This window comes from Dermacentor variabilis, chromosome 3, assembly GCF_050947875.1.
Source record: "Dermacentor variabilis isolate Ectoservices chromosome 3, ASM5094787v1, whole genome shotgun sequence".
Taxonomy (NCBI): domain Eukaryota; kingdom Metazoa; phylum Arthropoda; class Arachnida; order Ixodida; family Ixodidae; genus Dermacentor; species Dermacentor variabilis.
In genome coordinates this window covers 131,214,760-131,241,718 of record NC_134570.1, presented here as the reverse complement: position 1 = coordinate 131,241,718, position 26,959 = coordinate 131,214,760, and the positions used below count along the sequence as shown (strand labels likewise).

Sequence of the window (26,959 nt, the reverse complement as noted above, 5' to 3'; positions counted from 1 at the left end):
GGCGATCGCAGGAGCGCGTCGCGATTTGGATCAAGTTGCCTGTGATTTTTCACGTTCTCACAAATGGCGTCACTGCATGTCCGTCTCCCCATATGATTTGAAAAGTGCTCGTATAATTTTAATAATGGTGAGACATTGATATCGCTATGTCTAACAAATGTTGTGTTCGCAATTGTCGGAAATGTTACCAGGATACAATGTGCTCGTGGTCAGCTTTCCTGAGGATAATCATCTGTGCGAAAAGTGGCCGCGCTCTATCTACTGCGAGAATATTTCACTCCTTCTCACTACCCCAATGGGAGTAATGCTAAATACTTCTTAATCAGGGCTAGCCTACGCGCTTTTTGGTATTGTTTTGTTCGGAGAGCATTTAATCGGTGCCTGAGTATGACCTCTAGCGAAAGTATTATCGTGTGTCGAGCAGAAGTCTCTTACGTACAGGTAATATCCTTTGTAGGTTGGCGAGCATCACTTCGCACTCGGGGAGATCACTCAGGAGACGTCTCACATCGCAACATTATCAAGCGAGCAAGTGTCTTGCATCACACAAGCAAGGTAACGATTCGCTGCAACATAGTGGCGACTGAGGAGGCGCTCTCGAAGGTCAAAGCCATCATACCGGTCTTGGCCTACGTGGCGGGATACGTCTACTACGCTTCTTTGAAGAAGCTCAAACGCAAATAAAAGCAGAGAGGCACTGACAGTGAACAAAGAAATAAGCGTCGCCATTGCTGAAAGGCACTATGATTTCATCAGAGTGCTGGACTGATGTGGGCTAGTACACCCAACGATGTCTGTCACCAGTGCTGTAGCTATAACTACGCTGTTGTTGACGAGCGATCAAAGATAGAAAATCTACCCATTCAACATCCGATAGTGCCAGATATGACCTTAGAGCTCCTAACCAGCGATGATTCATATGATTTTGACGCCTGTGATAATTGGCGCACAAGTGAAATGGTTCTCAAAAATGGGCTGTGACGCCATATGCATGTACTGCTGAAAACTGTTCTTCCCGAATGAAATAAATAAATGTGGATGCCGCTGCTAAATCTAAGAAAGATTTAAGCGTTGAAAAGGTGCACCAGTGTTAATACCGAAGAATGTAAGCAATAAAAAATCGCTGTTTGCCCGACATGCGAAGCCTCGATTTCGATAGCAAATTAGTAGGCAGTTATACGAAGCAAGTAAGGATACTAGCTTGATAGGCCGCATAAACTTGGAAACATTCGCTTAGTAGTTGAATTAACAAGCATGGTGTCAGCGCGCGCATGCAAACATGTACACAGCACACTCGATGACCGCGGACACTCGCTGTGAAAACGCTGGCGTGAGCAAGCATAGCAGCTGCAGCGAGCGAAGTGACCTTCGTGCTGTCTATCGCTTCAACGGAAACAGCGGCGAGAAAACAGCACGCACAAAGGTATAAGCCGCCTGCAGATTACATTCAAGATACGGCGCGTGTGACCTCACCCCGCCGCGCAAAGTATGCAGTTGCTGGCGGAGTAAAAGTTGTCCCCTCTCCTACCTCCCGCACTGCCTCCCCACTTTCCTCCGTTTCGCGCGCGATATTCGGCCGCGATCGTCAGTTCCTCTTGCGCCGGCCGCAAAATACGCAATCGCTGCCGGAGCCCAACGCCGCCTCCCCCTCTCGCTCGCTGACGATGACGATGCTGTCACGACAAGTGTATGACGAAAACGCATGGTGGCAACTGTATCACGAAGAACGTTTGACGACGAAGGCTTGACGACAACGTTTTGACGACGACCGAATAATGAAACTGCAATCACGATGAAACGACCACGACGGCAAGATGACGAGGGTATGACAAGTGTATGACGACTATCCGACGACAAAGTAATGACGACGATGACATGACAACGGGGCATAATCACTATCGGATGACGATGGCTTGATTACGATGGAAAGACGAAGAACTAATGACGTCGTTAAAGGACGAACGCGGTATGACGATGATGGCATGATGACTATGGGATGACGTTTTTGAAGTGATGACGTTTGTAAGACGACAGATTGACGACGACGGCATGAGGGCAATCTTGTGACGTTGAATGAGTGATCACGATGACGTGGCGGCGAGGGCATAACGAGAGTCAGATGACTAAGTTGCAATGACGATGATAAAAAGGCCCCGACGGCCTCACGACAACGATATGACAACGAACGCATGACAACCAGTGTATGACAAGCATGGCACACGAACCGTATGGGGACAATAGGATGACGACGAGGATATGATGATGGCTTGACGACGACTCTGTGACGAAGACCGTATGATTATGACGCCATGACGAACACGTCATGATGGCGATGGCCTAACGATAATCGGATGACAAAGCTCGAGTGACGTCGACGGAATGACTACGGTGGCCTCACGACAAAGGTACACGCATGTACAACGACTGTATGACGACGATGACATGACGAGTGTCGGATGACGAAGCTGGAGTGACGACGATGCAATGACCACGATGGCATCATTACCCGCGAGCACATACCTAGTAACCCAAGCTATTAGTAAACTTGGGACACTGGGTTGGCGTAAAAGGCATGACAACAACGACACAAGAGTCGGGTGACGAGGCTGGTGTGAAGCCACTCGAGTGACGGCGGCGACATAAGAATGACGGCATGACAACTTACGCATGACAATTAGTCTATGACGAGGATTGCGTGACGACGACAACGTCCGGTGAAGAGCGCATGACGAAGCTGGATTGCCGACGATGCAACGACCACGATGGCATCACTACCACGAGCACATACCTAGAGCCTGAGCTAGCGGGCTACTTGAACCACTTGGTTGGTGTAAGACAGACAGACAGACAGACAGACAGACAGACAGACAGACAGACAGACAGACAGACAGACAGACAGACTCAGAACGCCCTAAGTAGGCAGAGAATGCTAATCGCATTAAAAGAGAGAAAATAATGCAGAGAAAGGCAGGGACGTTCAGGGTTAAGGGGGATAAAAAGAGAAAGAGAGACGAGCACGAACAAAGCGCGTACACTATAGAGCGGTAGGGGGCGGTATTCTTAAATTCTATCGTGAAGCCCCGTAGACGAAGTTCAGAATCCTACCACTTTCGCGGCTGTTAAGTTAAATGGCTATGCCTTCCTGTTTGTAACCGGATCTCATTATGAATATTTACCCTTTATAATGCAGACCGGAGGACGGACCATGAGACAGTGCTGGGCACCATAAAGGATCATCTGTGAAAACTACACGGATGGCGCTGCTAATTGAAATATTTTATATGTGCGTCTTGGCTATTATTATCTCGTGGTCCTTAAAATGAAATTTTCATCACAGCGCGCTCAGAACAACTGGTACAGCGCCGGACTCTTAAAAGCAAAAGCGAAGTGTTTATAAGGGCCTCCATACGCCACAACAATAAACACAAGAATTATGAGCTTTCGCGAGTACGCAGCTTTTTAGCAGCAGCCATATTTCGTTTTGATGAAGCGAAGCGGCTTCGTGTTACATCATCTTTTGTTCTGGATTTCCGGGTGGGCTAAAAATACCCTGGACAGCAATAATAAGCCTTTGGATTCTTTATCTATGCAGCGGTGTACCTCGCTGCCTTACACGTGGTGGCCCGGCAGAAAACAAGAGACCGCCCTCTTCTAACTCATGTGTTCAAGGACGGCACTCCGCACCAGCAGAGAAAGGCAAAAAAAATATACAATAGTGGCGTCTAAGATTTTGCTTGGACTCACGCTACGCTCGTATTACCACGAACCTAAGTCGTAGAGTTACTTCGGAGAAAACTTAAATAAGTGAATGATACTTCCAAATAATCAGGGAGTGTTGATTAAATACAATGCATGCAAAACGCTGTATAGACGTATGCCCTAAATCTAGAGTGTTGTGGTTGCTATTACCCTTCGGATGAAGAGCATTTTCCCTAATAGAAGCACAGAAGAGTCCTCAAGGACCATGGTCAAAGGAGTTAGGGAGAGGTCAAAGTCTATCAACCATTGGTACCTAGTATCGATGTTTAGATATCCGGGTACACACACACACACACATATATATATATATATATGTATATATATATATGTATATATATATATATATATATATATATATATATATATATATATATATAAACATCCATAGTACGTACCAGTGGTTGCTAGATTTTGACTTCTCACAAACTCCTTTGACCATGGTCCTTGAGGACTTGTAATTCGTATTGTCATCACACGTGCTACCCTCGGAAAATAGGTACAGAGGCACGCAGCCGCTTACACACACACATACTGAAAAACACAAATCTCTTCGTGCCTCTGTACCTATTTTCTGAGGGTAGTACGCGTGATGACAACACGATTTAGACCTACACTACTGCACATGACACTTAGGGTGCAGCAAGATGACTTTTGTGACCAAGTGTGAAGGGTTTTTGGCGCTTTGGCGAAATTCATCCCAAAGAAAGAGAAAAATGAGGGACGAAACGCCAATAATTATAACCTACTATTCTAATGGTGAATTCAGACTTTGTACACCAAGCCCGACGATGTCTGCTAAGCGCCGCATGCTTATACACAGTATTGTGCACGATTTCTGCGAGGAATTAATAATCAAGCCAGACCTCACGGAGATTTCACGAATTCAATGGGAGCTAATAGGAAAATAAATAAAATCCGAAGGAAAGGCCGGCAAGTTGCTAGATGCGTGCATGGGCGGAGAATTGAACGGATAGAAAGAAAGGAAAATTGAAGATGGACAGGCGGAGTACGCACAGACAGAGAAACGAAGAAACAGATGGACAGCGGAACGGACGGACGGGACTGGACTGCAGTCAGACGGTGAAACAGTTGTCGCGAGAAGTCATCCGAGTTCTTTTGCTTACGCTTATTGGCAGGGAGTTGATAAAGAAGAGTAAAAAAAAACAAAGTGGGCACTATTTTCGCGCACAGTTATGCAAGGTCCCAGCCACCCCAGTGAAGGTAAATCGCCTACGATTATAACGATGTAGGCACTCCAAGTCGCATACGGGCGACCTTGACTGGTGCGTTGGCGATCGCTTTTGCATCTGGACGCAATTTGTAACACTGACACGAGGACGAGTGGGCGTCAGGCCTAGTATGTGCGTTACTGAGAGTATTTGGCTCGCTTGCGCGATTCTGAGGCATATTTTTCTTCCGGAAACTTCAGCGATCATTTAAGGTCATTTTGGAAAAACTGCAGAGGGATTTTTTTAGCACGAGAAATAGTACGAAGTTATTCAAGCTCAATTTACACTTGAATATCTATTGAATATCTACTGCTACCGTTAGAGAGTCCTTGTCCAAAGGCAAGCATGTATAGCGCTATAGTGTGAGCCCTCTTATCACTCATGCACGGCGCACCTGTGCATGAGTGATAATGTGATTCACCGTGGTTAATTTTTACCGAGTTGTTTTGTTGCGCACAACGCGCCAGATGTACGTTGCTGAGTCTGCGATGGGATGTTTTGGCGAATATCGTCCTTCTGATACTTGACTCCACTGGCAGACCCCAAGGATGCAGCAGGAGACGGTATCGCGCGTCCAGCGAACCTCCATTCTCTCTACCCCGTTCTGTGTAGGCTCTGATCGGTGAATAATTTACCCCATTTGCGATTTTAACGAAAAACGCTTCATAACGTGCAATATAAAGAGAGGAATTCGCTAACATCGTGAATATACAGGATGCGAGCACCAGTTTACATGAATTTGTCGTTCATTTTTCGAATACCATACGAAAGCTAGTCGACATTTGATTCTATTCCATTCTAGAAATATTCGATTCGTATTTGATCCGCTCAAGGAAAACGAATATTTGCACATCCACACCATAGAAATTTCAGGAGTCAGGGTCCAAGCAGCCGCATACCGCAGGCGAAATGGCTCATTCATGAGTAGCAAAAGAGGGCCGCGCTAGTTGGAGTCCGCCCAGGGAGCTGGCGTTTTTCGCTTACAGGATGAACGACGAAGAGAGAGATAACATATGGCGGTTGGCGTTCTTCTAAGGAGTCCTTTATTGCTGGAACGTAAACGTACGCCGTGGCCGTCGATAAACTTTCTTTCGATATCAAATTATCCATGTGGATTTGGAGACAAGCCAGTGACTTGTTAGAGACATTGGTCGCCGTCCAGCTGACCTCGCATTGCTGAATTATGAATGGTCTTCCGGTGATCTAAAATTAGGCTCATGGTACGCCTCTTGTTAAATGTTAAAGATTGCTCAACCTCCCAAGCAGGGTGGCTGGAATTCATAATAATTGAACTCATTTAGGCTTTTCGTACGCATTCCTGACCAAATGCACGACTATGAAACGTTACAATGCCGACGCTGCCGTTCACGGTTAATCTCTGTTCCCGCAGCAATGGTCTAAGATAATAAGCATTGCCGCTTCAGTCTTCACACCGCCTTTCCATTTGTGCTCAGGATGCTGCAAGTCCGGCTAGTTGGTCTATGTTGATTGTGAAGTATTTGGGAAATTGTTTAACTTTTTAGGTAAACTTCGTGCAGATGATCACAGAATTTAAGCAGCGATATTGCGCGGACAAGGCTTATTCCTATATATTCAATACAAATGTCAGAATGGTATTATCAGAGCGTACGAATATGAGAATGTGCGCAGGTATTCATGGGAATGTGGGTCTATATACCCGTAACAGTACTGTCATAGCATAAAAACATGTGTTATATTTGTACATGTCATTGAAGAGATTTGGCACAAGGCAATCGTGATTACGCCAACATACAGGATGGCGCAGCGTGAGTTAGAATACTGTAGGGGCTCGAGCTGCGGGGGGGGGGGGGCGAAAGCTTGGGCCTGGCCTGGCCTTCGGGTCAGGCTTTTAACTCATTTTAATTAAGAAACAAAAATTAAATAAATTGTCAACAAGTCCAGAGGGCCCAAGAACTGGCGGAGCGTCACCGCGTTTCCGTCCCGACTTGGGCGTCGCCTACGTTTTCGGCCCGAGGAGTTCCCTGCGTGGGATTTCCAACGGCTTGAAACTCCTCAGGACCTCAATAAAGTTCTTTGACCGACCGACCGACCGACCGACCGACCGACCGACCGACCGACCGACCGACCGACCGACCGACTGACTGACAACAAGTTATCTGAGTAATTAAATAAAGTGGCAGCAAATAAATTCCGGAGCGTTCACTCACAGTTTCTTTTGTGTGTTAAGACATAGTGCAACTCACTGATGGTTTCGATTATTTTTCTTCATTATTTGCTCAATTGAGTTGAATATTTTGCCGTAGGTTATCGCGCAATTAGTCCAACTAATCAAATTTAGGCTTTCAAGTATTCGCTGTTCTTGGATAAATACTTTAGACCTACGCGGATGCTGCAAAACTTCTCCACATTCGTGAGAGGGATCTGAAAATGAAAATAGCACGCACAAAATGTTATTTTCTCGGAGAATATTTATTTGGAATGCTATTTTCCCACGTCGACTGGCTTGACTCTCATGTTCACTACTTTATATATGTTTTTCTACCATTATAGGTGGGTTCCTTGCGAATTTAAGTGAACAAGCAAGTAGATAATATTCCGATGTGACGGGGAAAATTACGTTGCCTATGCTCTGCATGCACTGTAATGAAGCACAAAAGGAACAAGTCCAAGATTGCTTATATTACGAAACAAGGATGCTTAAATTGTGGAATGAAAAACTGACACCATTACAGTGACGAAGAGTAAAGTAATAAAAATGACACGTTCTGTGTGAAAATATGATTTTACATGAATGTTTGGATCGCGGATGACCAATGTTTGTTTAATAAACAAGCTTCTAGTGACCGTGTATTATATTTGCGAAAGCCAATAGAACTACGTATTTAAATTTACATTCGCGGCAAATTTATTGGCCCGCGTTCCATCACTGTATATACAAATGATTATATGAAATTCAAAAGTGACATGAATTGGCTGGCGGTTTGTACGCGAGTCTTCAGCTGTGCCTTCGCTGTAGTATAATGTCGCACAACTATTTAGAAAATGTGGCACGGCCGTTCATGTCACACTTTAAAGCGCGAGCATGGTGGTGAATGGGTGTACGTTTCTATATCTTCCTCCCGAAATGTAAGCAGGCGTTGTGCCACTCCCCATGGCTGTTGCAAGCCTGATTCTTCCATATTTTCCTAACTGTCCATTGTATATGCGTGTTTTCGTAAGAAATATTCGAATAATAAACTGTGCGTGTTCAGCTAGAAACGAGATGAAATTAAATGTTCATTTCTGTCGCAGTTGAAGCAGGCGGCAAGCGGGGATGCAGGGCAAAAAGCTGCTTTTATGCAGCTTGAAGACCGGCCAGAGCCCGTTGATCACATGACGGTATCTTCACAATAACCTAGATCTCGACCTAGCTTCGTATATGTTCAAGTGATAATGGGTTAAGCAGAACCGGCCAGAATCTTTCGGGCCCGGGCCTAGTACGGCTCAAGTTAAAGATCACCGGGCTGGGCTAGGGCGGTCGAACGCAAGGTACTTTCGGGCTCCGGCCAGGCCCGGACTTAAAAAGCCGGCCCATGCAGTGGTCTATAGCGTGAGCGCATGGCGGCGTGTTGCGGCGCGATGTTCAACTACAATGAATGCAGCAACTCTCACAGCACAGCAATGATCGACTGCGGGCCTCTTAATTGCAGGACAGGAGATGTCGACAGCGACTGAATGGTTAAGAACATATCACCGTACATCTCTGCTTTCAGAAAGACAAATACGCGGTGCAAAGCGAGTAGATTTCGGATGCATTGCGATTAATCAAAGGTGTCACAAGATGTCGCCATTGTAGCGCTTCTATTCTATATAGGGGTAAAAAAAAAAGTAAACGAGTCGAGACCATAACGACGCTGAGGTTTTGTTTTAGTTCACGATTTTCCAGTACTGTAGTACACGTCCACGCCACGAAGCACATGCATGCTACGCGCTAAAATAACGTCCCGAATCTTAAGCCGAAACGCGTCCACTCACCACCTCGCCGTGTCCCTGCAAATTGTTGAGGTGCACAGCCACGAACCCCCATCGTCGCCGGCAGACGTCGCTGAGCCGCGGCAGCACCCGGTCGGCGGCTGGGCCGTCCATAAACAGCGGGTACAGCACGAACACACCCAAGGTGAAGAGAACTGACGCGGTAAGCCTGCGAAATGACCACGTGATCAGTTGGCACCGCCAGAGTCCATGGGTTGCGCAAGAGGAGCCGCATGCCGTTTGTTGATTAAATTATTCACTATTTCCTGCCTGTGCATACATCCCCCGTCACTCCTGTCTAGAGCGCGCTGACGGTGCGCCCGGGAATGCATTTACCGATGCTGCCGCCCATTCGAGACCATTGTTCCTGTTGCTTCTGAGCGTGCGCTTTGAGATGGCCAGGTCAGTTGTAGCCGCATCGAAAGTATTACACAACCTCAATGCTGAAGGCCCAGGAGCAGCACAGTCGGCCTATGAGAGAGGATGTTGCGGAGGCCTCAGGAGTGGGGATTAATTTGTACACCATGGGATTTCTTTAACGTAAATCCATGTGCAAAGTGTACGCAAAAATTCTTGCGTCACGCCGTAATGAAAACGATGCTGGCGCGGCCTGGAGGGAAACACGCGATCTCGTGTTAGGCCTGCTCGCGCGTCGAGCGCAATGAGTATACCGGCATAGATAGATGACCGAGCGAGCCGGATCTAGTGTAGCTACCACGTGGCGACATTCTGCGTCACCACACGTAAACATCCTGAGAAGGTAAACCAATAACATTTGGCAGAAAAGCTACTGTGGTAAAATATTGAGAGCGCTCGTAGGCTTGTTAGTAATCTTTCTGGGGTTTGATGGTTCGACCTTTCATTGAACGCAAAGATGAAAAACAATAAGGAACTGTCACTAATCTTTTAATCTGCTAGTCCATCGGCAACTTACGCTGCTCAGTTGCCTTCTTTTGCTACCAAGAGTTTGTTTTCATACTTGCCCAGCGGGCACCCGGTGTGTTTATTATTTACACTGTTTGTTTGTGATGCTCTTTATTTCATTGACTGGCTGTCTGCTGTATGCCGTTCTGAGAACGAACCGCTCGTTTGTGAAAAAACGCGAAGACTGTGCTGTTATTCTTTTTAAACGAGCCAGAATTATTTCATTTCTTTATGCATGGACTTTCCTGAAGGCACCGCGATTCGGATAACGACGCTACCTAAGTCGTAACTTGCGTTGAATTTTTGTTTGTTTGCGTATTAAAGCTGTTGTAATATTTGAAAGGTTGCCACTAATTCATAACTACGTTTGTTTTGTGCACATGGCACTCGCTTTTAGTGCGAAAGTAGTCGGCGCTCCAAAACAATACAAAACCAGTCGGGTGGTTGAGTACTTGTGGCTTATACACTGCAGCTTTCGAAGAGGTCACAAGTTCAATTTCTGGCCGCCACGGTTTTATCCAAATGGAGGCGAAATTTTAAAAAAATATACAGGCAGCACATCTCAGCGATTCCTTCGGCTCTGAACTCATTAACTGCGACAGCAGCATTCTCCTACAGTGAAGACGTGCAACATGTTATTTGATTATTTGTTTTGGTTGGCGGCTTATCTTTGAAATAAAGGCGCCTACCAGATACTTGGAGCTCGAATGGTTAGGGTAGTTTTTTAGGCGGGGAAAGGTGCGGTCGCATACAGCCTTATGATTTAAAATAACAAGAAAAAAACTAACAGGCATTATACAATTTGAAACGTAATTAACATTTCTGGTAGCACAGAAAAGGTAGTGTTTAATAGATTAGTTCTGACTTTTCTTCTTTGTGATGTATGCATTCTTCTTTCTGTACGACATAGTAATGCATGCTGTGAAAATAGAACTACGTATACGGACGTACTTTAGCGTTCTGCGATTCCCGTTGCATAAGCAGGCTATGCTTAATTAGCTATAAATACATAGCTTTTGGAGACATTTTATTCGTAATTGTGTGACCTGGTGCTTATGATAATCTTTCTTTTTTTTTGTTCGCGGCTGTTGAATATTTTAGAATACAATATATTTCACTCGAACAATTTTGGCACACCTTGTTCATTTTAGAGCGCAGCTCTGAGGCACTGGTTCCTGCGGCGACCGTCGGCGTAACCGAGCGAACGAGCGCAGCGATGGATGAAAGAGCGAGCGCGGAGCGGATGATAAAGAACGAGAGGATGAAAGCGGAAGAGGAGGGTACAGTGGAAGCACGAGTCCAGCGCCGCAATTCTCTCCGTTTGCAACGTGCCGCATGACACAGATTGTCCGCACCAGCCAATATACCGCGAAATGAAAACACGTATAGAGCTGCTATCTAATTTCGCATTAGGGAGTATCTTAATCGAATCGGTGAATTTTTTGCTCGCTTTATGTGCAAAAGCTTTCTTTGAACTGCGGCAATGGCGACTACAGAAAAAATATTTTCTTGTGAGTCGTTGATGACAACAATAGTCGACACTCATTGCTGGATGGACGGACGAGACGAGAAGGACTGGTAAAACCCAATTTTGAGCTCTTAACTGCTGTGGCAGTGAAGCGTTCGTGTAACGTGCAAGGGGCCTAAATTAACCCAGAGCTCCATTCGCCCCTCTGGCATCTAAACCAACTTGCTCAAATGATATTGCGCAACAAAAAGCGACACGCACATAAGAGAAGACGACACACCAAGCGCAAACTTTCAAATAAGTATATTGTACCACTGAATCAATTTTATAATGTAAAAATGTAAAAAAATGGCTCCGGTGGTTTCTTGGTGATTCATTGTCGCGATCATGGATGCAAACCTCTTGAGGACCAATGCACGATTGTTTCTCGTGGCAGCACGCAGCTCATCCGTGAAATATCTGAAGCGCAGATGATCGCGAAATTAGGTGATAAGTGTGTTGGCTTCCCTTCTCCGGCTCTCACAGACGAAGAACTAAGTTTCTTGGAGGCGGCATCACATGACTCGTAACCATGTTACATGAATGCGCAGTTCATTTTCATGTAAGCGCATGCGCAGTCTACACTGCTTCACATGTATAAAATCGATTCAGTGGTACAATAAACTTATTTGAAAGTTTGCGCTTGATGGGTCGTCTTCTCTTACGTCCGTGTCGTTTTTGTTGCGCAGTATCATTTGAGTAATGGATTACCAGCTTGCCCGGAATGTTGCTCTCAACCAACTTGGCCCATTTCCTGTGTACAGACTCTAAAAAGAGGTTATTCTTGAAGTAGAATAAACTGATTGACGCCTGCATCACGTGGCGCGAATCGCGCAGCCGAAGGAGCTCTGAGTGTATCTTCTTGACGCCGAGTAAACAAAAATAAACCGTGGTAGGCTAACCATAGCTGCGGCAGGAGAGCGGCAAACTGGAGGGATTCGCTTACAAAGTGAGACAATAAATAGCCATCGTCCACTGCCGAAGTCGGAACTTCAATGTCACTTGAGGCTGCGTATCACTTGTTGCCTTTTTATCACCAACGGTTTTCTGGTGACAAAGCAATCTATGTACAGCCGTCATAGAAAACGCACGGCCTACAAGTTTAGCGAGGAGGCTAAACTGTCATGTGAAATGCGCCAGCAGCCCACTAGAACAGTACATAACTATGATGGGTCGCATAAATGAAAGGATACTACAAATACGAACCCCAGATAGTGTGCTCAGACTGCAGAAATATGAGCTTTTCTTGCAGATGTTAATAATATTTGGGGTTTTACGTGCCAAAACCACTTTATGATTATGAGGCACGCCGTAGTGGAGGACTCCGGAAATTTTGACCACCTGGGGTTCTTTAACGTGCACCTAAATCTAAGCACACGGGTGTTTTCGCATTTCGCCCCCATCGAAATGCGGCCGCCGTGGCCGGGACTTGCAGATGTTACGCCTCGTAAAATTATGATTAAAGATAGTGCGATATACCGCCCCTTTCACAAGGCGTGCAGGCGACCTGCTATACCTTCAGGATGAGGGCGCCGTAAGTGAAGTTCGGTTGGTTCACTGTTGAGTAAAAAAAGTCGACTGTAGGCTCACCTGCTCTTTAAGCAGTGGACGGCTAGCAGTCTCCTGAAAAAGCCAACTTTCAGCCTGTGCAGCTCGAGGACTGTGTTGGCCGCTGCGTATCCACTGCGTTGGACAGGAAGGACGAGGCAGATATCAGCACAGGTTAACGTGATGGCCGTGATGAGCCCGCGCTCTTTCGTGTGTGTGTGTGTGTGTGTGTGTGTGTGTGTGTGTGTGTGTGTGTGTGTGTGGGTGGGTGGGTGGGTGTGCGTGCGTGCGTGTGTGTGTGTGTGTGTGTGTGTGTGTGTGTGTGTGTGTGTGTGTGTGTGTGCGTGCGTGCGTGTGTGTGTATGAACGTACTTGCGTGCAATCGTGTGTGTTTGTTTTACGTACGTGTGCTTCCGTACTGTGACGGCCAAAAAAGGTGCGTATGTCGACTGTGGTCACAAAGGGCCCGTTTTAAGTTGATTGCAACACAATTTTCTACCACCTGAAAAGCCTATTTTAGGATAGAGTAGACATAGACCAGCCTCCATGGCAAACTTTAGGCTTGAAATATGGGTGGATGCGTGACGATAAACTAGAATAAAAAAAAACAGGTTTTTGATACCGAAGCTGGAAAAACTGTCGCGATTACAACTCGCCGGAAATCACGCACAAGGAGCCCGTCTCTACGGCATGAATTATCAGATAAACGATGTTCCCGGCATGCTCAAAGGCGGTTCATATCTGATAATGTCGTCTGCTTAGGAAATAATCAAAGGCTTGTATTAATTTAAATTATGGGGTTTTGCGTGCCATAACCACGATCTGATTATGAGGCACGCCGTAGTGGGGGACACCGGAAAGTTTGACCACCTGGGGTTCTTTAATGTGTGCCTAAATCTAAGTACACGGGTGTCTTCGCATTTCGCCCCCATCGAAATGCGGCCATAGTGGCCTGGATTTGATCCCCTGACCTCGTGCTTAGCAGCCCAACACCATAGCCACTAAGCAACCACGGCGACTCAAAGGCTTTTATAAGAACATTAGACGACTATCGGCCGTTGCCAACATCGTTTCGATATAGCATAATATTAATTTATAACCACCTTAGCCAAACTTAAACATTTATTGCAGTTGACATTTGAGCAGCTAGCTTCTTTGTGACTGTTAGCCATGCAGCGTGCAGAGGCGCAGCTCGGGACTGCATGTGCTAAGTGTCGTTTATGAGAGAGCTCTTCAAGAAAGGAGCGGCTTTATAATGCTGACTCGACGTCTAGTTACAGCGGAGGATGGCAAAGGCGCTTTTACAACTCTTAATGGCAAGGTACTTCTACAAACAGCTTTAGTAGTCGATTGCTATAGGTGCTCTCTTTATTTTGGCCTCCTGGTGCAATGAAGCCAACAGGATTTGCTTGCCCATTTGACGTCCTTGGCTTTCTCCTTTCTGTCGTCTGCGTTGTCTCAAAGTTACAGAGACATTCCGCGGGTAGCTCACCCGAGCAGATCCCCATGCACAAGCGACCGCCTAGAGTCCTAGATGGTCGTGAGAGAAGTGCGGTCCTGTCGCGCCGACGGTGAGTGTTTTTGATGGAGAATGCGGCTCCATTCAATATGCCAACAGCCGAAGACTTAAGTGCAGAAGTATGTGCAGGGAGCAAAAGCGACAGTGTATAAAAATAAATTCAGGTGTTCTTCATTCACATGTGGACTTTCAAGGATTTTGCGCCTAACGCCGTTCACCGCTTTGGTGGTTGCAATCCTGATCACAACGCTGGAATGACCGGTCGTATTGCTTTTGATAGGATTATCTAGTAAAATTTCCTATAGCTAATTGTTATGGTGGAACATCGCACATGGCCTTGTTTATTTGCTATTAAAATGTACACATCAGAAACTACATCATAATCGTGTTTTGATTGGTCTATTTCTCGCGCGTTGTATGATGCTGAGTTTTCAGGCTACTCTCGTACTTTACCTGAACTCGTTATTTGCATTTTGCGACGGACCTTTGTGTAAAATCTTCTGCTCACTCGCAGGGCTTTGCTCCGGAAGGTAGGATGTGCGAAACACTACTTCACTTGGTGTGCACCGAATTGCGCATGCCTGACAGAAAGTGACCCTTCGAAATCAAATATTCGCACGCACGCTCAGCCATGCCAAATCCACGGGCACCGGAAATATTGCCTGCACCCTGGAAGTAGGAAAGTGCAGTTCAGTGATTGTTTCACCAGGTGAGTTAAAAAAGAAAAGAAAATTGGTAATAGCGGTGTTTGAAGCAAAAAATAGGAACTTGAGGACACCTACATATATACGCTCACCATAATAGTTAATATTGCGAGCTGCGACATCTATGCGCTCACCGAGTGAGAGGCTCTGACATTTTTCTTACCAACGTCCGGGAGCGAAATGTCTCCCCTACCTTATTGAAAGGGACAGCCCACGTGACAAGTATGTTGAGAGCTACGTTTCTTTTCATCTCTTCCTCTCAATGCAGTGAGGCGCATTTCTGGTGGCGGTTTTTCGCGCGCTCTGCGTTTGTTCCCGGTGGGGGGTATTGGGGTTGCTGCTCGCGGGATCCACGACGTTGCAACGGGCAATGAGAACATTTTGTCAGCTGGCTAGCAAAGTGGCTGCTCTGAGAATAAGAGTCTCGCGCGTTTTCGTTTGAGCTTCAGCTATTTCCGCGGCGCAGGTAAGTGTGATATCTTGCAGACACGTTCGTCATCGCGCGACCTGCGCTCAGCGCTTGCTTGTTTGCAATGCGAGGGGGCTCTTTGATATGAACAGCGACAGGACGACAAAAAGGGTTGGACGAATGGGTACCTGAGCACGAGCAGCGTGGTGTACGCCAGGTCTGAACTGGTGGCGAGCGTGTAGAGGGCGCCGTGCCGCCATTGCTTGTCCACCTCGTGCTCACCTGCAAAAATAACAATCGTCGCAGCAACGCGTCAGTGAATGGGAACCAGAGCAAGAGCGTAGTGGTAGTCACGTGATTATAGTACTGCTAACGGTGCCAAATATTGTGGGGCTCGTGGATCGCATGGAACGATCGCTTTCAACGCGATGCTCCGTGTAGAAAGAAACCAACCCGACAAGGAACCAAAACTTCAAACGTTTGAACGTAGGACTGAAGAAGCAGGATTCCTAACATTGAAGATGAATAGAGCGTGCTTAGGTATAATAAGATACCTTTAAAAAGGCTTTGGCTGTATTGCATGTTCGGTGGTTGTGGTCGTCGGTTCTTTACCAGATGGATGTTGCATCAGCGTGCGGCTAGTGTAGTGGTCGGAATGGGTGGGCTGCTCGCCATTTGTTGAGTGTCCAGCTATCAAGCAGAAGACACAGCAGCTGGCAGTAAACGACCGCTGTTGTGGAATTCAATAATCGTAGAGCGGAGGAGATACATCGACTCGTCTTTTTCTTTCTCTCTTTCGTTACTTTTTTGCTTTCGTTAGAAGGGGTAAAGTGGAAAGCTGGCAAAAGAAAATTAACAATGCGCTCCTTGGTTTTTCCTAAGCATCGATAGGTGCCTGTCGTTATGTTGCCAAGGAAACGGCATGCGCTGCATGTTTATTTAGGCTTATTTATTTTTTGCCGATGTAGACCCTTACCGTGTTCCAGTAACCGGGCCCTGTACGTCATGCCGAGGACGATCCAGAGCAGGCTGACCGTCTTGAGCGGCTGCACGGCGGACATGTGCTTCTCTTGGCGGACCAGCAGCAGACGCTTGATGCTCGTCACGGCCGAGATGGCCACCGTCAAATTCCGGTGGCAAGAATCTGCGAGGAAGGAGCGAAGGAGGGGAAAAAAAAAGAGACGTGTAAACCATTACGGGACTAGACCTCCTGCGTGGGAGTGCATATGATTAATCTTTTCCTAACAACATCTCGATAATATGGAAGCATTTTAGCGCGAGCAGGCACGGACAAAAAGAAAAGATGTAAACACTGCGGCCTCCGTGTTTTACGTCACTGCTTGCGCTCAAATGCTTTCCAGATACGATTACTGATGTGCCGAACACACAGCTGATTCTAAGAACCTCTTCAAACATAACAAGCTCCTTGTCAACCTTGGGATCTAGAAAAAGTCGCAGTATCGCCCGACGAGAGAAACATGGATTCTGATAGCAAATTAATAGACAGCCATACGGACTAAGAATAGTAGTTTTATGGACCGCAGAACACTCGCTTACTAACTAAATTAACAAGCATGGTGCCAGAATGCACAGGCAAACGTGCACACATCCCACTTGATGACCGCGGACATTCGCTGTCAGAACTCTGGCGTGAGGAAGTGCGGCAGCAGCAGCGAACGAAGTGTCCTTCGTACTGTCTATCGCTTCGACGCAAACTGAGCGGCGAGAATACAGCACTCGCAGAGCTACGAGCTGTCGGCCCACCTAGGCTCTGCCCCCAAAGCAGATCGCTTTCAAGATAAAGGCCGCGTGTTGCTGCTGAAGTACAACGCCCCCATACCTCTCCACCCTCAGTTTCCGCGCGCGCGACGGATGACAGAGCCCTTCCGCCACGCTTTCCCCTCTCGAGCGTGCGAGATTGAGCCGCAATCGTGAGCGCACCCTTGCACGCTTTCACTCGCACATACAGCAAACGGCGCGCGGCGACAGTGTTATCGCCCTTGGACTTTGTACGAAACATCACGGCGACGACGACGGCACAAAAACGCCTGGAGTGCCCATATAATGGCTATCGCAATAAAAAGGCGATTAGCCGCGAAAGTGTGGCACGACGAAATCCGACTATCAGAGTGCGCAAACCTGGAAATCGGAGGCTACAGAGAGTGCAAGGACGCGCCCCCTCGAGGCGATGTTCTGATTACGTCACCCAGCAACCAGCAGACAGCGAGCTGCGACAGTGAGGAGCACGAAGCCCAGAATGCTGGTTGCCCTCTGCTGGGTAACGCAAGCTGAACATCGCCTCGAGGGGCGTGGCTTTGCGCTCGCTGCAGCCTCCCAGTTTCGGCTTCGCGCGCTCTGATAGGCCAATTTCGTCGTGCGACGATTCCGCGGGTAATCGCATTTTTATAGATCCAAAAATGATAAGGCTTGTACGGAGAGGTCACTTCTATTTCCCCATTACGATGAGCCCGCTGAAAATAAAAACTAAAAACACTGAATTTTTCTTTATTAGCGACTAATGACCATGTATCAGCCGTCACCTCATGGTCACCACCACTGACGGCATCTCAACGAAGGAGCCGTACTATTAATTCAAAATGGCTACTTTTCGTAAAGACTTCGTAGCAACACTCTTAATCTTAAAGAGTCCTTCACCAGGCCACATAGCAAGTTTTGGTTATATGCTGGACGTTGTTACGTGCCCTCTGTGATATGTGTAGTGCGCGTGACGGTGCCGCGCTTGGGAAAAGAAAACAAGAGGGCAGCAAGAGATGTGCGCGCAGAGCTGAATGCCGTGAAAGGTGAAAGACGAAGTCGTCAAAGAGCGCGAAGCACCATAACGCGCGGCGCAAGCAATTCAAATAAAAGGAAAGTGCTTCAATCGGAAGCACCCACTGAGCCCCCAAGGGCCACTCGTCGGTGAACACGGGACTCCGAGGGTCACCACTCAGGAAGCGACGAATGGACCAGAGGGGCCGAAAAGGGAGGCGCTCCGACAGGAGAAGGGGGGAGTTGCAGGAAGCGACGCAGGGCGAAGGTCGGCCAACAGACTGGGAGCTGAAGACGGGCCGTCGGGTTCCTGACCAGAGATTGTCCAGAATTTCACCCGACCGAGGCCTCCTGCCAGCCGGTTCCCGGGCGTCGCTACTCCGCCTGATCGCGAACTCCTGCCCGAGGCCGGCGAACTCCTGTGCCTATAGGCAGAGCGGGAGCAGGCGGGCTACGAGCCCTAACTTTGCTCACGGCTGCCTGGCCAGAACGCCGCTTCCATCTACATGTGCCGCCAAGCCGCCTGCGTCCCCTCTCCAAGCCGGAGCTGCTACGCTCTGGTCACCCGTTCATCGGTAAACGCCATCGACATCTTGGCGAGACGAACGCCCCGCCCTTTCTTTTCGTCGCTTCGCCTCCACCCGTCCACGTGGAACTGTTGCACGTGGTCTGCCCTAACTCGCGTGGTGTTGATATGGTTCTAGCTCTAAGTGTATTAGTTTCTTGATGTGAATTTTGCATTGATTTCAATATTTCTCGAAACTTTTTTTCGCCTTTTGAACCAACAGATGAAACAAACAGCTCATGTTGCCTTAAATGATTCTCAAAGTTACGTGCCACTGTGAGTGACGTCACAGCACTACCATTTACGTAGGCGCACTTGTGCGACCGACGTTGACTATACAGCTGGAAGCGCGGCGACCGCGCGACATAAGCGCCCATGGTTTAGTTTGAAATTTTCGGTCTTTTCGCGCCGCGCAACGGTGTGATGCTTTGCAGATCCAATCGTTGGGGTGCATTGTATGCACTGCGCTTGTCAGCGTAAAATGACCAGATCTGCGAGGCATCGTTTAACGAGATACCAAAACAAAACGTAAAATATTTCATTTCAGCAGCATCCATTTTGTGAATCGCAACCGCTCGCCTCATTTCTCAAGACGTGCGTTCCATAACTGCTGACGGTTGTGCTTTCAAGCTCGCGAATTCGCAGCTCTCGTGTTCCATAGATAGCACCTCGCTGGCTATTTTATTCTTCGCCCACATTTTCAGCTGCTCGAAATGTCGCTGTTTCTGGGCCGCTATCATCATCATCATCAGCTTGGTTACGCCCACTGCAGGGCAAAGGCATCTCCCATACTTCTCCGACGACCCCGGCCATGTACTAATTGTGGCCATGTTTTCCCTGCAAACTTCTTAATCTCCTCCGCCCACCTAACTTTCTGCCGCCCCCTGCTACGCTTCCCTTCCCTTGGAATCCAGTCCGTAACCCTTAATGACCATTGGTTATCTCTCTCCTAATTACATGTCCTGCCCATGCCCATTTCATTTTCTTTTTTCTTTCTGGGTCGCTATAACGTAAAGCTGTTCCAAACTTTTCTATTCTAATTCTGCGATCAGCCCTCCACGATCGGTCAAAAAATTTTCGAGCCACCACCCACTGCGCCTGTCTGCCACACGACATCACGAAAACGACAAGAACGCCCCATATGATATGATGTGTGCACACTGATTATGCATGATCGGAGTGAACGAAACAAAACTAATAATTTCCAATTCGACGCTTTTTTCACCATCAGCGGAAAAGGCGTCGTTTGACTAATTGCTATTGTGCGAACATTGGCGGGCTGCGCCCACTTTGCTTGTCTGTCACGCGAAGTCACAAAACCGCGAAAACTCACCACGTCAAAGTGACGCGGGCGTGATAGACACTCATTATTACGCCGAACAAAACTGGAAGTTTTTCTCAATAGCCCGAAACTGCCCCTTTCCGAAAGGAACAGAAGATGGCTGCCGGCCGATCGCCGTGGTACTGGCTACTCGGAGCAGCCGTAGAGCATGGATTTATTTGCGTATAATAAAAGATTTTGCGTGACAGTATAACGTTATCAAGACCCTACGACACATATACGACATCGCTCTGCCATCTCTATTTTACAGAGGATCCGTTTTGGCGGCATTTTAAACCTTCCGTCACATGCCACCGCGATTTTCGAACGGCCACAGCAAGTTAAGTAAAGCGGAGCGGACCAACGAAGCGCAGACGCCGGCACCACCCTCTTCATCCGGTTATCTACTTTCAGTGTGCTGGCTCAGCCCTATGGAAACTCTCTCCATTTGAGTGTGCTCCTCGCCTCTTTTCAGCCACTTAGAGAAGAAAAGCTGCTGAATGTGGGGGGGGGGGGGCAATGCTGTTCGCTTTCAAAGCAAAAGAAAGCGACATCCTATAAACGAGATGTGCGTTTGATTCGGCTTTTCAAACAACACTGCGGGTTGCCGCCTGGTGCTTGCGTCGGTCGTTGCGTAAATTTGACGTCAACAGACTGGAATAAAAATAGATAGGAATTGTTTTACATTATAAGGCCCTTGGTGACCAAGCAAATACGAAGCGCCTCGTTTACGTATATATGTTCTTTCTTCGTTTATTTTTCTACTTTTGACTGAAGAAGCACAGTCGGTAGGAACTAGCATGACTTGCTCAATTTGCCGCCAGTAAGCCTGAGCTGGAGCGAAGGAAATATGACTACCAGAATGAAAACAAACGAACAAAAACATGAAGTTCTGCGGGCTGGCAACAGTAAAAAAAGATAAAGAGAGAAAGTTCTGGTGACTCCTACCAGCGATCTTAGCCGACGATTCCTTCCGGTCCCAGTAGAAATGCACCAAAGTGGACATGGCGATTAACGTGATCCAGACGATGAAGATGCATCTGTTGGAGAAAGGAAAGAAGCTCATGAAATAAAAAAAACCTGTCAAACTTTGCTATCACAATCAATGGCTTATGATTTTCTCGCGGTTCGTGTGCCCTATAGGTGAGAGAGATAGAAAGAAAGAGAAAACGTGAGCGCGGGTACAGCAGTTGGTCGATGAGCCAGCGTTTTGTTAGGGCATGCTACAGTGCTTTCGTCGAGAAAGAAGAGAAGCCTGACGCACGCCATTTTCCGCTCAGCACGTGAAGATGACGTCTCTCTTTAGCGGCGTGCTTCTTGTACGGCAACATTCCAGTCTTACGGAGTGGAATAGCCCGATGAGTTCCCTGAGGAAACGCATGTACACGTGGTATTTATCTCCGGAAATGGACCGTTCATGTACCAGAATATCTGGCGTGCACACTGACTAGCTGGCAGTCGTGGCCTATATAGGAGGGTTCATAGCTTCCGCTATTTATTTTGCCAAAGTTCGGGTTTACACTGTCACTTTTTCTCTTTCACGAAACTTAATTTCGTTTTCAGTTACATCTTTCCAAGTGGACTATCACTTCTTTTATTTAGAGCGCAGCTTTTTGGCGCCTGTTTTCTGCGGCTGGCGTAGGCGTGACCGAGCGAACGAGCACAGCGAAAGATGAAAACGAACACGGAACGCAGCGGGGCATGACAGACGCAAGAAGGAAAGCGGAGGAGGAGGGTATGGCGAAAGGGTGAGAAGAAAAGTGCGCCGACGATGGCTACGAGATTGCGAAAGAGTAGCGCGCGTCGCCTGGGTGCTCTGTCGGCGGCGGCGGCTGCGAATCGCGCCCACACGTCCGTCGTGCGCTCGCTATCGCGCTCTCTAGATTAGTGAGGCGGTCGCGCCACAATTCGCTCCGTTTACCAACGTGCCGCATGCCTCACAAGACAAATTGTCCGCGCCAGCCAATATATCGCGAAATGAAAGCACGTATAGAGCTGCGCTTAAATTTCGCGTTAGGGAGTATCGTAATCATCGCTGAACTTTTTTTTTGTAGTGCTCGCAGACTTTCATCAGTGAATATGTGGTCCTGTATTCGTGAAACGTTCTTCGTAAGAACAAACAGTGGCTGATTCTGCTGCCGGACAAATTAATAGTGCGGACGGCCGCCGAACACGAAAACGCACTTACGAATAGAAAAGTTTTGTGAATCCCACCTCTGCTTGACTAATTTTGTTTACACTAAAACGTGATGCATTATTTCGATCTTGCGTTTCCGCGCTGTAGTTGCCTCCAACACAAAAACAAACGGTTTTCAAAAAAAGTAGTCTAGCAAACACACAACGACATTTGGCAATATGACTATGTATGAATTACGAATGCGTACATTTAATCTTCGAACACAAACAAGATAAGGCTTTATTTGTAAGCATACGTGGATATAGAGCTCCAACGAGCATCGGAAAAAAGATTATAGCGTGCAAACCTTGGGTTAACATTAGTGAACTTGCCTAGTTCGCCCACTGGAGTGCGAATGTTGTTATGAAGACCTAGGCCAGGACTTCTGCTCACCCGTCCGCGTACTGCAACTCATTCACTCCCTTCCTCTTGTTTTTGTTGGAGGCAGAACAGACGCAAACTGGTTTGTAAATGTGCAGGACGATGTTGACAATTGAGAGAGAAAGGCAAAGAACTGTATAAAAAAAAGTTGGGTAGTTTCTTCCGAGAGGCGTAGCATTCAAAGCGATAGCAAGGTCTGGCGTTGCGTTGAAGCTCCTCGAGCGGTGTGCCAAGAACACGTGATGTTGATAAACTGGCGCGACACAGCACGCGAAGCAAGAGCGCCCTGGCAGCTGTTAGGCATCTCACAACACTGGCGTGTTAAGGGAGCGCCGCCAACGGAGTTGCAGGCGTCGCACTTCAATGGTGTACGAGATGAGATGGAAGGAAAACCAACAGCGTTTGCAGCTTTTAGGTTCCGGCAGCTAATTCCGTCCCGCTCAGACCACTGAACGTACCACGGTGTAGCATGCACACTGCCGCACAAAAGGAGCACAGCACAAAAGTGCTGGTTGTGGACGACAGTCATGGCCAGCAGCGGAAAGCAGAGCACTGCCCTTACTTTGTTGCAGAGGCGATTGAGCGGCACCTCAGCGTGTGCCCACTTGGATTTAGTTTTTTTTTTAGAGCGCAGCTCTTTGGCGTCCGTTCCTGGGTTTCGAGTCGTCGTCGGCGTTGTCGTCGGCCTCGTAACCAGCTCCGCCCCCCTTTCATCCCCCCAGCGCTAGCAGCGACCGACTGATACCGCTGGATGCCGCTGACGCCGCTAGAGAGTCAAGATAACGTGACTGCATAGAACACCGTCGCCGCCATGCAGAAAGAGGAGGAAAGGCTCCCCCCCCCCTGTTCTTGTGTGGCGGATAGGGTGCTCTTCAGTTGCCGACGCGCCGGTTATTTCACGTAGGCCCCGGCACGTCGACGAATACGTGACCACCTTCCCACGGCTAGACCTGGTTCTTAGCGCTGCGGAAGCGAGGGTATCATATTGTTTGTGTCGGCATCGGCGGCGTTGTCCCTGAAACCAACTCCGCAGCTGGGGTTGACTCACTATCGGCGTCAGCGGCATCAGTCAGTCGCTGCTATCTCTTCCCTCCTCCCTTTATCGTGTTGTCCGCTTGCTGCGCGCGCTTCTGCCCCCATCGTTTGCCGCTGGGTGTACACGCCGCCCCCCTCCCCCCTCTTCCTGCGAGTCTCCGGTTGTCAAAGCGCCGGCTCGAACTTAATTCCTTTCTTCGCTCCTCCTCCAATGCAACCCCTGTGCGGTGGCAATCAGAGAGCCAGATCGGTGGCGGCGGATCTGTATATGTGCACCGCCCGAGCCGAAATTGCCGCTGCCGTTCGCCCTGTGCGGTGGCAATCAGAGAGCCAGATCGGTGGCGGCGGATCTGTATATGTGCACCGCCCGAGCCGAAATTGCCGCTGCCGTTCGCCACTGCGAAATTATCTGCCAGTTCTTTCTGAGCCATGAGCGAGACGACCGATGGAAGTCCTCCGTCTGCTGCTGCTGCTGCTGCTGCTAAACGAGCTGCCAGAGCAGAGGCCCAGCGCCGTCGCCGTCAGAATCCAGAGGTGCGTGCCGTCGAAGCAGAAGCTTACCGTCGCCGCCGTCGAGATGATCCAGGAGTACGGGAAATATAAAAAAAAATTCTGTGATAGCGCATACATGTGTTGCTCGATTTCTTTGCCTCAATCTATCGAAAAGGTGAAACAGCTTATTTGCTGCGCTCAAATTTCGCATTAGGAAGTAACGTAATCGTCGGTAATTTTTTTTTTTGTGAACCAAACTCACGGCGCGTTTCTTGTTTCTCTTGAGGCCTTCTAAGCCTCCAAGCGTGGCAAGCATGTGCGTCGTCGATACCATGACAGCACGGCGACAGCGTTGGCGGTGGGACCACACCGCGAGTGTCCATACAATTGTTATTGCAATAAAACGTAAATAATACTTGGGCGCCAGGACTCAAAAGTCAACCTCGACTTCGCCAGGCTCGTTGAGCAGGAGCGCTCTGAGCCATACCTAAAAGCTGCCTCATAGATCGCATAAGCATAGCCGGCTGCTGTGCCCCTGTATATAGATCGCCTCAGCTGTAAACAGTATTGAGACAGACCAGGCCACCGCCCCCACGGGAATCACTCGTAATGTCACTACCAGAACAAACGAAACGTCCACGACAGCTTGCTCGACTGCATAGCATACGGGAGAACAAATGCGTGTCGGATTTCACTTTGTCGCCCTCTATATTTTAGTCAATATCACAATGCTGCTTTCGCCGGTCTTGATATAGCGAATGCGATGAAGTGTCAAAGCGGTACTCCATGAATCGCACCCACAAGGTGCTGCGAGACGAGAGACAAATGCACTGACAAAGCGTGTGCTTATGCCTTGCGAAGTGTCGCATGGCCGGAAGAGAGACATCACTGTGGCGAAGTATCCCTCGGGTACGAGTTTATACCAGCGAGAGTTTCAGACGTGTTCAGTTCGGTTCGTACTTATCCGCAATGTAGAAGAGGTGTTGGGCTTAGCAAGAAGGCTGTGTATATACAAACATAATAACGGCTCGGAGAAGCCATTGGCACGCGAGATAGCCGAGTGAACAAAACACTAGTTGTGTAACATTGTCAAACGTCAAGACATCGGTGCGAAACGATGATCCGGATGTACACATGTCAAAATAATTCTTGAACACTACTGAGTGCAAGGCATCTATCTACACATGCATTGAGATACAAAAATTACAAAGTATACGTAAACATAATATTACGCTTCGCTATAAAGCATACGTGATACGTAACTCATATAGGCGCGTATGATTGCATGCACTTTTCTTTGGATGCTTACAGAGAAGTAGACCACGGAAGTTTCCTGCTCGGAACGCCTTTTCCCTACCATGACCACGCTGTCAAATATTGATATTAGTTCAACAAGCGCTAAATTATTCCAATCCTGTGTTCAAAGAATTAGCGGAAAATAAAGTACTTCTCAGGCCTGGCGGCTTCGAACATTATCAGAAAGGAGGGCCAAGCGAGTAACCGCAGTAAAGTGGTCTTAGGGTACTTTGCAACGACACAGAATCATTTGAATACACAGTTAAAAATATCGGCAGATCTGAGCCGCCTCTGACAAGCCTAACACCGAGTGCGACAATTGTATGTGATTTAACTGCTGAGATCAGACACTCTAATAAATTAGTAACAATAAATAAGGTAACCGTTACAAGTTCACATCGGTGCTGAAGGTTCAATAGTCATGAACACGCGGACAAAACTTGTAGATAAAGTGTTGTCTAGGACAGAAATTAGTATAATAAATAGAGATAAGGACGATGGTGCACGATGGAATTAGTGCCTCTGTACCCAGCCGAGTTGGATTGTCGTGCTGTAGGATTGAAGACGAGCTATGTCTGCTTTGGCAGATGATCGGTGACGTCAAAGGTGCTCGACGCGATCCTGGCGCTATAGAAGTGCTGCAACATAACGTAGCGCTGGTCCCGCTGCGAGCACCCCGTCCGATAATTGTCAAAGTCGACGTCGTACAACAGGACGCACAGATCTTCCGCCTTGCCCAGATGGGACATCTTGGCCTGCAGCGTTGTTTTGTCGTCAAACGCAATCGTGACGTTGAGGTAGCGGCTCAACGTTCTTCTGAGCAGGCAACCCGGTACTGGCTTCACGTAATCCTTGAACTCGATCTTGAAGTCGCACACCTCGAAAAGGGCCATGCGGCCGGGCGTCTGGGACACGAGCTGCGCAGGCGCGGGCCGTTCCGTGTCGCGCTCGTTGCCGGCATACAGTGCCAGCGACATGCTGACGCAGAGACCTTCGTACTTCTGAGGCTGCGCGTTGGGCGCGCTGCCTGGCACCGGGTGCGCCCCGAAGAAGGGCGTGACCAGCGCCATGTGGTACGCGAAGACGGGCACGGACTGGTCGCAGTAGTCGTCCGAGAAGCTGTTGCCGCGCCACATCTGGTGAATCTTGAAGAAGGTCACGTTTAGGCTGCTCTGATGCGCGCGGAAAAACTTCATCGCGGTGACGTCTTCGGCGTCGACAATGGCGGTGACCTTGAAAGCGGCGCTGGGCGTGTTCAGCGACACCAGGCGCCTGAGGATGTCGATGAACTCCACCAGCCGCGGTATGGCGTCCTTGAACGGGGACTCGCAG

General features: G+C 48.1%; 1 protein-coding gene across 1 annotated transcript in view; it reads right to left on the bottom strand.

Annotated features, from left to right (window-relative positions):
- Window positions 1-26,959, bottom strand: part of LOC142576286 (nose resistant to fluoxetine protein 6-like) — a 93,516-nt gene that overhangs the window by 21,319 nt on the left and 45,238 nt on the right. The window contains exons 5-9 of the mRNA XM_075686340.1: window positions 21,196-21,287; window positions 16,569-16,736; window positions 15,781-15,874; window positions 13,003-13,095; window positions 8,985-9,150 (exon numbers count right to left, since the gene is read on the bottom strand). Coding sequence (XP_075542455.1) covers window positions 8,985-9,150; window positions 13,003-13,095; window positions 15,781-15,874; window positions 16,569-16,736; window positions 21,196-21,287 — 613 coding nt within the window. The remainder of the gene's footprint in view (window positions 1-8,984; window positions 9,151-13,002; window positions 13,096-15,780; window positions 15,875-16,568; window positions 16,737-21,195; window positions 21,288-26,959) is intronic.